A 14,842-nucleotide genomic window follows, 5' to 3' on the forward strand; every position below is an offset into this window, starting at 1 on the left:
CTGTTCATTGCATGGTACTAGCGTTCGCTGTAGTTTTCTTTGTATTTCCGTGTAAGTTAGAATACATGTAAATCTGATTTTATTTTTCTTCAATAAACATATAACAGCGGATCAGGTGCCGCACGAAGTTGTCGAAGGCTTCATCCTGGAAGAGTTCCTGCCGAGACTTGGTACGTGTGGTGCTTCAGTACAGCGGCGTTTTTTCATCGTTGTTAAAAGCGCTCTGAATCATTTATATAACGTAGTTTATGTGTTGCAAATAGTCGAGAACTCGTAATGACACCTTTTGAATTTCGTAGTGTAAAAATCTACTTCGCTCCTCAGCGCCGATTAACTACATTGCATTGATTGACAGATCACCACGTGTAGGACGCCGCTTGCGTCTTGCATAAACCGATCTCTCTAACGGCATCACTTCATGTTTTACAAGCACCGCTCGTGTACTTGCCGCAGTCATTTGCATTGCATTACGTCGAAACAGTTGGAACAATCTCACTGAATTATCTCAGATGCGTTGTACAACAGAAAGTGCGCGAACACATAGATAACGTGAACGATCTCCGATGCCTTTCGGTTTCGGCGTGGTATCAGAGCGTCTATTTTGTTTTTTTGCGAGAACCGCGCCGTAATCCGGGCCACAATATGTTAGATGCTAGCGAACCAACTGGACTGTGATTTTGTAGCGATGTCTTTTCCCTGTGCCAACGCCTTTCGGTGCTTTTCGCGTTCGTGAGGGGCCACATTCGACGCTCCGTGGAGGCGTCTCTTGACCACTCAGGAGCGCGAAAGGCAATATCATCGGGAAAAGGCATCGCTACAAAATCGCAGCCTTGGTCCATCAAGTCGTCCATCAAGTCGAACATATTAGTCAGCTAAGTGCGACAAATGTCCTGCTGTCCAAACAATATTTGGGCGTTGCATAATTCTCGCACGGGTGCAATAGCGCTGCGTCACAAGTTGGGGTCTGGGCGTGATTATTTCTTTAATAGTTACTAGTTGTAACAACGTGTCAATATTGCGTGTTATAGGACACCAACGCGGCAACGGGAACACCAACGCTAGAAACCGGGCTGGTCCTTGGGTTGGAGCTCGCCGACATCAGAGCGTGCCAGGGGGATATAAGATCGGCTGTCTGCGACAGTGGACAGCTAATTTTGCATGCGAACAAACACTCCCTGGCACGCTCTGGCCTCAGCGGCCCTAACCCATGGACCACCCTGCTTCCAGCTTTGATATTCCCACCTTCCCTGGGTGCCCTGAAGATACTGCGCCGCCTGCTTTATTATAACCTCAGGTATTCTCTTGAGGCCTCCGTTTGCCCATTACATGTGCCTCCTGGAGCAGTACTCGTAAAAAAATGCAATCTATCATTGTGATGAGAACAGCACCCCGCAAGGGAAAAGGCGCCCCGTGACTTCTGCAGCGTCATCACGCCCATGCGTATAGAATTGTGCAATGCCAATGAGGAATCTGCCAATATTTGTACCATACATAAATGGTCATCATATCAGATGTGATATCCAAGCCTAGCTGAGTGTCCATATGACAGTTAACTTACCATTTGCAAAAATATAACTGCTTATGTTCCACGCCTGGCTGAAATAGAGCATGTTGAAAGTGCTGTCTTGCATTAGAAAACAAACATCTGGCTGAGGCTGGCCTCATACGTGCATGTAGTGATAATTTGTCATTGTAGTAGTGTCGATTAGCTGCCACCCCTAAGATTTATTAATATAATTAAAAGTTAATGCAACTTAGTTTATTTTGTACATGACTCTGTAAATTGCTCCTTGTCTAGAGGTGGCCAATCTAGTGACAATATAGTAGTGGACGCCTGCTGCCAAAATCTTGCTGCACTGCAGAAGGGATGCACAATGCAATAATAGTGCAGATTTAGCATGTCGCCAGCATAGGACATTGTGCTGTTGCTGAAGAAAAGATAACAAAGGCAAAATAATAAAATCACCACAATTTATATTGCTTTAATTTCAAAATTTGGTGCAGTTAAAAAGAAAGCTCCCTGGTAGAAATGGAATGATAATGACACCTTCCTGATGTCTTTAGAAGTATCCCACTTCACCCATCACTGTTTTTATTTAGTGAACTTGTATTCTTTTTAAGTGATATTTATTTGTTTTAACAGCATAGGTGATACAACCCATATAGGTGACTTCCCTCTTCTGGCCTCCCGCAAGGCCAGCTGGCACTTGCAATGCAGTGGTAATTTCAGAGACCTTGTCATGGGAGACCCATTGTTTCTGAAGGTACACAATGTCCACACAGCCATTTATACCCACCTTTTGTAACATTTTAGCTTCTCAGATGTCATATTAGTTGTCATCACAGCCTCCAGAATACCATAATACCAAAAGGCTGAACTGGATTCGTTACAGTCCTGGCACCATGCTGATTGGTTACAGTATCTGCATCTACTCTATCACAATAAAATAGGAATAAAAAAGGGTGATTTTATCCATTCTGTCACGAAACGAACCAGACGCTCTCACCGCTCCGAAAAACTGCAATAATTTCATTGTCAAACCGATATCTTTGAAAATTCATTCTTTCGACGAACTGTGTGAGAATGGAACATGCTTCCAGCCGACGTTGTAGAACACTTATCTTCAGCTGCTTTCACTTCAGCCCTGAAGGCTCACCTGTCGATAGTTTAATTAGTCAGAAGACACTAGTTCTTGTTTTCTTTTTTTCTAGATGTAAAGATGTTACTTAAACTCTGTATTTGTACATGGAACCACTCCTGGTATATGATATTGTTTTATGCGCAAGTGACATTATGCAAAATATGTATTGTCTGTATTATGTATTGGTGCATCTTGTACCCCACTCCTGCTCACAGCCTTTCCAGGCTAGCAGTATTGCTGAAATAAAAATCAATAAATAAATATGCAACAGTTTTGGTTATATTGATTTTTTTTTATACTGTGGCCAATGCTTGGGACCTTTAAAAATTATACCAGCTTTCTTGGAATTTTTGATGCGCTTTGTACGCCAAATAACATAGTCCTGGCATTCTATAGCTACTGCAGCCTTTGTGCCATTAAGCACTCATCATCAGCAGCAGCCTATTTATGTCCACTGCAGGACAAAGGCCTCTCTCTGCGATCTCCAATTACCCCTGTTCTGCACCAACTGATTCCAACTAGCACCCGCAAGTTTCCTAATTTCGTCGCGCCACCTAGTCTTCTGCCATCCTCGATTGTGCTTCCCTTCTCTTAGTACCCATTCTGTCATCCTAATGATCCAACAATTATCTAATGTATGCATTACATGACCTGCCCAGCGGCATTTTTTTCTCTTGATGTATATTAGAATATTGTCTGTACCCGTTTGCTCTCTGATTAAAACCGCTCTCTTTCTATCTCAAAGTTGTGCCTAGCATTCTTCGTTCCATCGCTCGTTGCATGGTCCTTAACTTGTTCTCAAGCTTCTTTGTCAGTCTCCAAGTCTCTGCCCCATATGTCAGCACCGGTAAAATGCCCTGATTGTATACTTTCCTTTTCACTGATAACGGTAAGCTCCCAGTCAGGAACTCACGATGTCTGCCGTATGTGATCCAACCCATTTTTATTCTTCTGTGAATTTCCTTCTCAAAGTCAGAGTTCCCTGTGATTAGTGGACCTAGGTAAACATACTCCTTCACAAACTCTAGAGGCTGACTTGCGATCTTGAACTCATGTTCCCTTGCCCGGTTATTTATCATTATTTTTGTCTTGTGCATATTAATCTTCAGCCCCACTCTTACACTCTCCCTGTTAAGGTTCTCAATCATTTGTAGTAACTCTTCCGCAGTGTTGCTGAATAGAACAATGTCATTGGCAAATTGAAGGTTGCTGAGGTATTCGCCGTCGATCCTTACTCCTAAACTTTAAGCATAACTGCGAGTCGGCCTAGTTGGAACAGATTCATCTTAACACTTTTTGTGTGCAAACAAACAGGGACGCAGAATAGGGGCAACACAAGGACGAGCGCTTTCTAAACCTTCCCAGTTTAATAGCTTCAAAACTTCTTCCAAGCACGCAGTGAATAGCAATGGAGAGGTTGTGTCTCCTTGTCTTGCCCCTTTCTTTATAGGTATCTTCCTACTTTTCTTGTGCAGAATTAAGGTGGCTGTGGAATCTCTGTAGATATTTTCCAGGGTATTTACGTAAGCGGTCTGTACTCCTTGATTATGCAATGCCTCTAGGACTGCTGGTATCTCTACTGAATCAAATGCTTTTTCATAATCTATGAGAGCCATATAGAGAGGCTTGTTGTACTCTGCTGATTTCTCAATAACCTGATTAATGATATGGATGGGATCCATTGGAGAGTATCCTTTCCTGAAGCCAGCCTGTTCCCTAGGTTGACTAAAGTCATGTGTTGCCCTTATTCTATTGAAGATTATTTAGGTAAATATATAATACTGGGAGTAAGCTAATGGGCCTATAATTTTTCAGTTATTTAACATCTCCCTCTTCGTGGATTTTTATAATGTTATAATCTTCCCTCCTGCTCACAGCCTTTCCAGGCTAGCAGTATTGCTGAAATAAAAATAAATAAATAACTATGGACCAGCTTTAGTTATCTTGGAATTTTTTTTGATACTGTGGCCAATGCTTGGGACTTTTAAAAATTATACCTGCATTCTTGAAACTTTTCATGCGCTCCATACACCAAGTAACATAGTCCTGGCATTCTATAGCTACTGCAACCTTTGTGCCATTAAGCACTACCAATAATAATAATTCCTCAGTAATTTACCACAGGCGTTGCCACACTGAAGCTAAAAAATGCATGAAAGCAACATCCCAAGTAACATGAGTAGCTGTGTGGGTGCTGCGAGCTAGATTTGTTTTCCACTAGAGTGGAAAAGTGCACAATACTTGTTTTTGATGCTAAATGGTGCTTAAAATTTTATTTATTGCTGACTCCGCTCCAGGCATTTGTAGTAAGAAGCAAAGCTGTAAGACACCTGTCTCCACAATTTTCCTTCCTTGAGCATTGATTTAGTGCACTTAAGTTATTTGTAATTTTGTAAAAAACCTAACTGTGCAGCACTAAATTTACACAGTCTTAGGCTCAGGAGCAAAGCATGAAAGAGAAAATTCACTAATGTAAATTTGCATGCTTTGTGTCATATACTCATATCTTTTGGAAGTAGGGTGGCTGCACAAATTTACCTTGTTTCAGTGCCTCAAATACTGCTGAGCTTCAGCAAAAGAGTGATCACTTCTCTTTTCTGTACAGCCTATGCAGTTGAAAAAATTGGCCTCAATGCCAAGAGAATCTGCCTTGCCTTTGTGGAGCCACCAGCTCCAACCCCTTTGGAAGTGGCTGGCCTGATTGCCCGTATGAAAGAGGCCTGCTTAGAAGTTCTGTCAATCTTTGCTGAGCTGCCACGATGTCAAGGTAATTCTCTTCATTCATTCTGGATCGTATGACATCTTCCATCACTTAATAGTTATTCACATATGTAGGAAGCTACTACACTTTTCTGTTTTTAGCCAAGTGTGCCTTTGCTAATAGGTTGTCTACTGTCTCCAATATTTCCATAGATTATGGTGCCAGCAGAAAGGTTGCTCTCGGAATTATTGGAATGGTTTTATATATCAATTATATCTCAACCTTTTCACAAGTGGCACAGGAATCTACTTATGTGGTTGGGTGTTTTTTTCTATCTTTTTTTTTCTCCCAGAAGACATGGTCATGAATGTTCTTGGTAAAAATTTGAGGTTATTTTTCAAGTGAAACTTTAAAAAGTTCTCTGGTGGGAAGCGCTCCTCCCTCTGCCCAATAGCTGCAGTAAAAAAACATTTATTTTCATATCATTCCAAAAAAGTACAGAACATTTGGGATCCCTTTCTATGACTCGGAAAGCAAGAACAAAACTCTTAAAACAGGTCACTTTCTCTGATACTGCCTGAAGCAGGTCTGCACCAAGTGGCACAGCACAGCTGCGGCAAATGTACCCTGTTCACTTCTCTACTACCTTCATGCTGCAGTGCTGGCACATATTTGCAAGAAAATGGTATCGCAGCAAACTTCAAATAAATGGCATTTTTGTTGCTAGGAAAATTTTGTTTACAAAATGATCAAGTGGACAGCACTGGTGAGATAGACTCAAAGTGCAGGAAACACTATAGTTTTATTCTTACAGCAACAGAGGGCACTACGGCTTTCTTTTTCTACGTTTCTGTAATATGGCGACACATTCCTGTGGTGAGATTAATGCTTTGACTGACCTTGTTTACATACATATAGAAGTATACTTCCCCCTGCCTGTGAAAGGGCTAAAGTGGAACTTATATTTTTAAACCTCTGCACAAACCATCTTGGATAATTGAGGTGTATGTGTGTGTGGTACAACAGTGCACCCCAAGCCCTCACATCATAGCTGTAGCCAACATTGGTGAAAGACTGAAAACTAAAGCTATAGAAACTGCTAATATAGAGGCAGTCGGGGTGTTAGTCCAGCTGCAGTAAATAAACTCACGCTTGTCAGGCTGAAGACTCTTATGACCTTGCTAAGACTATGAAAACAAACCTCAGCCCATATATGTAATATAATTGTTTTTTTGCCTCCTCCCCCTTCCTCATACTACCAGCCACAGTGCAACGTTGCACAAGGGGTAGGAGGAGAAAAATAAAAAGCCTCCAAATTATTTTTATGAGTTTATAGTCATCACTAGCCAATAACCAAGTCAACTGAAAGTGCAATTGGTCCATACTACAAGGACAACAAATTGTCATCTTGTGACTTGGTTTAAATCCAAACAAAAACACATAAGCTGAAAAACAGCAGAGTCGGTGTAATACCTGAGCAAGATTCTGTTTGCTTGAGAGGCCTCATCAAGTAAATAGATTTACACATTTTAGAAGCTTTCAGAAACAGGCTAATAATATAAAATTTTCTTGTTGTAGTCATATTTTAGACTCTCACCTAAAGTGTATTAAGTTATGCACGTTTTGTAGTTTGGAAAGCTTCATGCAGTGTACACATTCCTTCTAATTGCCAAAATTTGCTGGAGTATTAATTACTAATCCTAATTATGCATTTGTTAATGTATATATAAATTACTATATTGTTATGAAAGAAATATTCTGCATAGCATGTGATGTGTTCTGATTGCATACACTGGATATATGTTGAGATTTGTGCTGGGCACTGTCTTTTGCCAAACCTTGGGCCTCTCTGTGCTTATCTGATAAGTGTGCATGATGGCCTGTAGGTACTATCTGTTGTTTATGGTTAAAGGAGTATTGATGTGAAAATTGTTGTGTGTCTATGTGTGTTTTTCCTAGTTAGTGCGGACTCCGTAATTATGGTCCGAAGCCTCATTTCCTTTAGAGCACCACAAATAATTAACTACAGAATTTTTTATACAAGCCATTGAAAACTCGCATCAACTGCATCGTAGCCTCTGACATGGAAAAGAAGACTCATCATATCACCAAAAACAGAGTAGCGGTCACATGGTATTGCAAGCAATTCAAGGGCATACCAGTGAGTCTGGTGCAGTAGTTGAAGGCCATATGATGATCGCGTCGCTATAAGCTGCCACATTGCTCCCTTCAATTGTTCGTTTCTCTTTCAAGCTCTAGAGGACACACTCTTCCCTTTTTCCTGTATACTGCTGAATGAGCTCGGCTTTCAGCAGCGGGGTCATAGTGTGTGTGTATGCAAGGCTGTACCCAGGAATTAATTTCGAGAACACTTTTGCGGTTACAGCGGCAGCCATTCTAAAAAATATTCAATCATTTTAGAGCGCAGCTTTTAGGCGCTCGTTCCTTCGGTGAGTGTCGGCTGCGTAACCGAGCGAAAAGCACAGCGAACGATGAAAGAGCGAACAAAGAGCGGGAGATGAAAGATGCAAGCCGTGAATGGCGAAGACCAATGAGAGCTGCCTCTTCAATGACATGCGTGCAGGAAACTGAGGTCATGCGGGCCCACCCCTGCTTGATGTGTACTCGTACTCGGTCTCAGCCGGACCACTCATTTCGTACTATTGTCTGCTCGCATCAGCTCTTGTTCGTGCTTGTTTTGTAATCTGATTGTATGCGTAACGCGAATTGTGTAGCACTTTCTGGAAGCCACACAGCACCAGTGATTACACTGGAACCTTTAACGAGTCCTGTATAAAAGCTGGCGTGCTTGACCCACAGATCAGATTTTCGACGATTGCCAACTCTCCTACATGTCTTTCTCAAATTCTTTGCCTCAGTATATTGCGAACTGAAAACATGTATAGAGTTGCACTCAAATTTCACATTAGGGAATATCGTAATCATCGGTAAATTTTTTGTTTATGAATCAAGCACATTGCTTACAAGAGTTCTGCGGGTACAGTGGTGGCCATTTTGAAATATTCAGTTATTTTAGAGCGCAGTGAAGGACGAAAAAGCGAATGCGGAGCACCGCTGGGAATGAAATACATGAGGAAAGTGCAGCGAAACCATGAGGCGGAAAGTGGAGAAAGAGGGTATGGCGAAAGCATGAGAAGAAAAGTATAGTGCAGTGATGATGGCTATGGCATGGCGCCAGTGTAGTGCGCGTCGTTTCGGAGGTTTCTCTGTGGTGGCTGCTGTGAATCGCGCCCATGTATCACCCATGCGCCGCCTCTCGGTATCTCCAGATTAGCGAGGCAGTCGCCCCACACTTTACTGCGTTTGCAATGTGCCGCATGAGACTGATTGTTCACGCCAGCCACTATATAGTGAAATGAAAACATGTATAGAGCTGTGCTCAAATTTTGCATTAGGAAGTAGGATAATCGTCGGTGAATTTTTAATGTGAAAGCATTATATGCCTCCTTACGCGAAAATGCGGCATTGTACAGTGCAGTCCACTTATAGCATGTGGGGTTCTCACCTGTGCTCTTGGGACAAAGCAACGATAAAACAGTAGTGCAAACAATTACAAGGGCATTTATTGCACCTTTCATAGACTAATGCCTGCTAGCCGAGCTGCTATCCACAAAACATGTCGATGGGCACAATGCGTTGGCGGGCTAGTTGGTGCGAATCCATGAATACTTTGTTTAGCGCAAAAAGACAGATACAAGAAAGACAACAGGACAAGGCGCTACTCTCAACTGACATCATTTTATTGCGTCACTCCTTTATAGACCGCTCAAACCAGAGGAACATGCGCAGTGAGTACCATGCGGTGGAGCCACCAACATACGACCCCAAGAGTGCACTCATGCGACAGAATCCAAAAAACCAAATTCAGCGCTGTACAAGGTTAAGGAAGGCACACTAATACACTGTGACCCCAATGACTGAATGAAAAATGCTTCCGATAACTCTCGGGCGGTGGTGTCACGGCTTTTCTTCAAAATCGTGGTATCACGAAACATGGGTTTGCACTTGCATGTTTTGCAATGCTGAGCCAAATGCGAACCTGTGCCTGTTGGTATGGATCGCTCATGTTCTCTAAGGCGCTCGTTAACACAGCGGCCTGACTGCCCTACATACATTTTGCCACATGACAAAGGAATCTTATAAACCACACCGACGCTGCAATCTACAAACTTCACGTGGTTCTTTTCACAATCAGGTTTTTTACTTGTTTTAGAAATACGGCTGCACAACATTGACAGTTTCTGAGGAACGGAAAACACTACCGGAATTTGGTATCTAGTAGCGACATTCTTCAGATTGTGAGCCACTCTGTGGCAATACGGCACACCTGCAGGCCTCTTCTTTTGTGTGATGCAGTTACTTTTGTGCCGCTTCCCTTTCAGTTTTTGAAGCAATACCTCCGAGATTGACGTCACCACCACACTTGGGTAACCAGCAGCCTGCAGCCTATTTAACTGTGCAATGAAACTCATGTTTGCAGAGTGATGACAAGATTTCTTTAAGGAAGATTCTAAACACATCAAAGCAGTGGCGCGTTTCACAGTCTTTGAGTGCGCAGACGCGTAAGGTAAAAGTTCCTTACGTGCACGTGGCGAGTACATCCAACAGGCGTGGCCTGTTTGTAAGGATAGCTGCAAATCTAAAAACTGGAGTTTACCGTCCCTAGATAGGGACGGTAAATTCCGGTAGTGTTTTCCGCTCCTCAGAAACTGTCAATGTTGTGCAGCCGTATTTCTAAAACAAGTAAAAAACCTGATTGTGAAAAGAACCATGTGAAGTTTGTAGATTGCAGCGTCGGTGTGGTTTATAAGATTCCCTTGTCATGTGGCAAAATGTATGTAAGGCAGTCAGGCCGCTGTGTTAACGAGCGCCTTAGAGAACATGAGCGATCCATCCCAACAGGCACAGGTTCGCATTTGGCTCAGCATTGCAAAACATGCAAGTGCAAACCCATGTTTCGTGATACCACGATTTTGAAGAAGAGCCGTGACACCACCGTCCGAGAGTTATCGGAAGCATTTTTCATTCAGTCATTGGGGTCACAGTGCATTAGTGTGCCTTCCTTAACCTTGTACAGCGCTGAATTTGGTTTTTTGGATTCTGTCGCATGAGTGCGCTCTTGGGGTCGGATGTTGGTGGCTCCACCGCATGGTGCTCACTGCGCATGTTCCTCTGGTTTGAGCGGTCTATAAAGGAGTGACGCAATAAAATGATGTCAGTTGAGAGTAGCGCTTGTCCTGTTGTCTTTCTTGTATCTGTCTTTTTGCGCTAAACAAAGTATTCATGTCGATGGGCGCACGACAGATCGTGGAAGTCCGACTCACCATGACCGGATAACGAGTGAATATGTTCGCCCCATGCTGGACATTAACATGTGGTCATTCGCGCAAACGGTGGCACGTTTCGAACGAGGCCTCGCGAGACGGTCTCACAGAAGCATGGATTGGCACATGTGCAGAACGTCCGCGCCTCTTGCCGATCCCGAGCCAAAGAGGAAAAGCCTTCTCCTTTCTGCACCCAAGTAACCCCACTGTTAGGTGGCATTAGCAGAGCCACACTCGTGCCATCTCTCACAATACACTTCAACCAGACCGACTGCCGCTTGCACCAAGCAACGCGGCGAAGCCGGATTACAGGAGACTGGAGCTATGCGAGAAAACAACATATCAGGGGATGCGTGAGAGTCGCGCATCCCCACATCCCCCCCAACCTTAAGTCACTGCATATTCCGGCGAAACATGTCATACGGTCTAACATCAATGCGTGCTTCGCAAACAAGGTAGTACATGCAACACTGGCCGTGTCGAGGAAATGCCCACACGCTGTCCATAATATGCGAGCTGACATTGTCCTTGGGTACACCGCTAGTGTCCGCTGGTCACAGCAGCAGCTCTACTGACCCGACGGCACGATTCCAGACCAGGACTCCGGAAATGGCGACGCAGTAGTCGGTGCGAGCAAGCATCACTCGCGCCGAATCGCCCTGCTGGCGAGAGCCGCAGTAGCTGTTGGTGACTGCCGGCTCTTTTCTCTGCCGCCGAGGGTTGCGAGCCAGATACAGGCGGCCGCCAAAGTCGCTGCGCCGAACTGGCCACAGCATCACCATTGCCTTGGGTGGCTCGATCGTAGTCTGGGGCAGCAGCGCAGACAACGTGCAGGTGACGGCAAACCAGGGGTAACTCCACTCATGCTGCGCACACTCAACGCACTCGGCAAACACTAAAGTAGTGCAAGGGAGAGGAATTCTGCATGCGCATCGCCCACGTGGTACAATGTTCAACTCGGCTAGCAAGAAATCAGGTGGCTACTCAGATGCTAAGACTTCCTTGAGTCAAACGAGAAATTTCAATTCGTGCGAGGCTAACTAGAATGAGGGGAGCAAAGTGCAACACCTCAGTGCCACGGTCCACCAGGTTGTATCCCTCCACGTGCGACAGGCAACTTCATAAAGCCTTAGGCCTAAAGCTTCGCTACCCTGACAACAACCGGCATCCAAAAAGCAACACCCAAAATGGGCACAAAACAGGTAGCCGTGAGTAGACGTCAGCTCTGTTAGGTGGTCCTACCCCACTCGATGCCCACAGCATCTGAGTTAACGGTGGCCACCGTCCCAGACGGTGCTGGAGCACCCAGTGCCAGAGCGCCTGGTGCCAGGCCGCAATACTAGTCAGCCCATAGTGGCGCCCGTGGCCACCCGGCTCCCGGAGTCACGACTTCATCAGAGTCAAAGAGATAGAAGAAGCTATTTACATAAAAAATTCGGACCACTCACGAGGCTTCCATACTCGCTTGCTTCAGGCTTGCCAATGCTCTGCGGGCGCTAAGCCTCGCTCTCCCAGGATGTAGACCATGTGGCTCTTGTACTGACGAATGTCATATTAAAAAAAATCATTTGCGAAAAGGCTTAGCATGTTAAAAAGTTCAAACACGCTCAAAAAACCACGCCGCCGATGCTAGCAATGAAAGTCCATGCTAGCCCTACACTTCGGTCCAAATGAAGGTCTCGAACGAAGCAAAGCTGTTAAAACTATCGTCTGATGCCCCAAGAGGTCTACGTTGGGCAACCTGATGTGGGGTTCTCACCCATGCTCTTGGGAAAAAGGAATGACAACACAGTAGTGCAAACATTCACAAGGGCATTTATTACACCTTTCTTAGACTAATGCCTGCTGGCCGAGTTGCTATCCACAAAACATGCCGATGGCGCGCGACAAATCGCGGAAGTCCGACTCACCATGACCGTATAACGAGCGAATATGTTCGCCCCATGCTGGTCATTACCGCCTGGTCATTCGCGCGTATGGTTACGCGAACAGTGGCACGTTCGAACGAGGCCTCGTGAGACAGTCTCGCAGAAGCATGGATCGGCGCACGTGCGGAACGTCCGCACCGCTTGCTGACCCCAAGCCAAAGAGGAAGAGCCTTCTCCTTTCTGCACCCAAGTAACCCCGCTGTTAGGTGGCATTAGCAGAGCCACACTCGCGCCATCTCTCGCAATGCGCTTCAACCAGACCGACTGCCGCTTGCACCAAGCCACGTGGCGAAGCTGGACTACAGGAGACTGGAGCTATGCGAGAAAACAATATATCAGGGGACGCGTGAGAGTCTCGCATCCGCACAAGCAATACCACATATAACAATATATTGGTTATAGCAATGGGTCAAGGTTACAGTGTCATTTTATGCATTAGGTCTATGGGGGGGAAAACCATATACAGTAAAACCTCGTTAAACCGTACCCGCTTAAACAGTAGTTTCGCTTTAAAAGTAGCAAAGTCAAATCCCCAACTCAGCGGCCATTGAACATAATGTGCTTTGTATCCACATAAACCGTACCAACTTATTGCGTACACATCAGTTAACACGTAATGTTTCTACTTTTCATCGCGCAAACACGGCGATGGGTCGTCTCCATCGGGTGGCCTGGCAGAACAACAAGCCTCAGAAATCGGAACAACGACCTCCAAGCGCCCTGTGCGTTTGCATCTGAAGCCACATCAACATAATTTCAACGCCGTGCGAGAGAGCGTTGTGGCGTCATGCAATCAAAGACTAGCGTCATCCCGAAGCCCAGATAAAAAGGGCACCGGGTGCTCAGCATAGAAGAAAAATTAGACAATGTTCGTGCTATCAATCGTGACACGAAGAAGTCGGCACTGGCACGGGACAGGGATCTGCTGCTGACTATGATGTGTGGCATTTGGAATGTGAAGAAGTTGCTCGACAGCGCTGCTGCGACCGCGAAAAGATGTTGGGTACGAGGTTCGACTTTTTGTCATCGTTGCCTCAGTTGTTGCAGAAGTGTCGACTAGTGACAGTACGACACGTAAAGCGACAGCTGGGCGATTCAGCCCCGACAGTGGCAGAAGCTGCGCGTTACGTCAGCCTCATGAATGCAATTGTTGCGACGAGAACAGCACCCCACAATGAAAAAGGCGCCTCGCGACTTCTGCAGCACTACCGCGCACGTGCACAGAGACTACGTAACGTCAACGAGGAATCTGCCATGCGAGTGTTTGCCGAGGGGGCTGGCTGAAAAGCTGGCTCGCAGCTTCAGTAAGTTTGAGGCCGTTGTCATCGCTGCTAGGCCGCTGCAGCATCAAAAGAAAACACTTTTGTCATGCATAGTGAATAAATACTACATGTTTTCTTCCCCTTTCATCGCACTCTCTCTGAGTTCCATTTTTAACAGGTAACTGGGCGATCTCATGCTATTTCGGTTAAGTAGTACTACCGTTTAGTACGTATTTTTTCTGAGCTCCGGCCAACTACAGTTTAACAAGGTTTCACTGTATATAACGATATGTTATTCACCACATATCGGATATAACAATCAAAATTTTGCTGTCAGGACAGCGTTTGCTATGCAGAATAATCCTGACATTTGCGTTGCTTGGTTTACCTGAAACGAACGATGCCGAGACGGGGCAATGTTCACCTACGCGAGTTCGTATCTGCCGCCATTACCGTGCAGCACGCCCCGCCTAAAGTCTCTTAATAATTTGAAAGTACCGCCACCTCCTCGCCTCTTGCTCATCGTCGTCGTCGTCGTCGTCGTCCCCCCCCCACGGGAAGCAGTCGTGAGCCTGTTTTTCTGCACGAGGATTGGTCTACCTGCCGTTGCCCTTGGAAACGGGCAGATCTTGCGTTTTCTTTTTCGTCCACACCATTTTTCTCCTCTGCTCGGCATAGCGAACATTGTACGCTGTGTTTCCTTCTCTCTGTGCTAGCGCTATACTGTGCTGTTGCACATATGACTGCAGCAAGAAGCGTGAAGATGGTTATGCATTTTTTATGATACCACAAGGAAAGCGTGACGGGTTGCGCAGGAAGCAGTGACTGCATAACATTGGCCAAAAGAACTTTGTGCCGACAAAGAACAGTGTTGTTTGCGAGGTAAGGCGTATTTCTTATTACTCGTATCAAAGCATCCCCTAATGCTGCATTCTTTTTATTCTTCCGGCCTGCTCACCAGCAT

The 14,842-nt window shown here is 45.1% G+C and overlaps 1 protein-coding gene across 1 annotated transcript in view; it reads left to right on the forward strand.

Annotated features, from left to right (window-relative positions):
• The first annotated feature begins 88 nt into the window (after nucleotides 1-88).
• The window catches only part of LOC142590333 (cyclin-D1-binding protein 1 homolog), a 72,547-nt gene continuing 57,793 nt past the window's right edge, over nucleotides 89-14,842 (forward strand). Inside the window, exons 1-2 of the mRNA XM_075702381.1 lie at nucleotides 89-170; nucleotides 5,248-5,409. Of these exons, the coding sequence (XP_075558496.1) occupies nucleotides 5,352-5,409 (58 nt within the window). The 5' untranslated portion in view covers nucleotides 89-170; nucleotides 5,248-5,351. The remainder of the gene's footprint in view (nucleotides 171-5,247; nucleotides 5,410-14,842) is intronic.

The sequence above is a fragment of the Dermacentor variabilis genome, chromosome 1, assembly GCF_050947875.1.
Source record: "Dermacentor variabilis isolate Ectoservices chromosome 1, ASM5094787v1, whole genome shotgun sequence".
Taxonomy (NCBI): Eukaryota; Metazoa; Arthropoda; class Arachnida; order Ixodida; family Ixodidae; genus Dermacentor; species Dermacentor variabilis.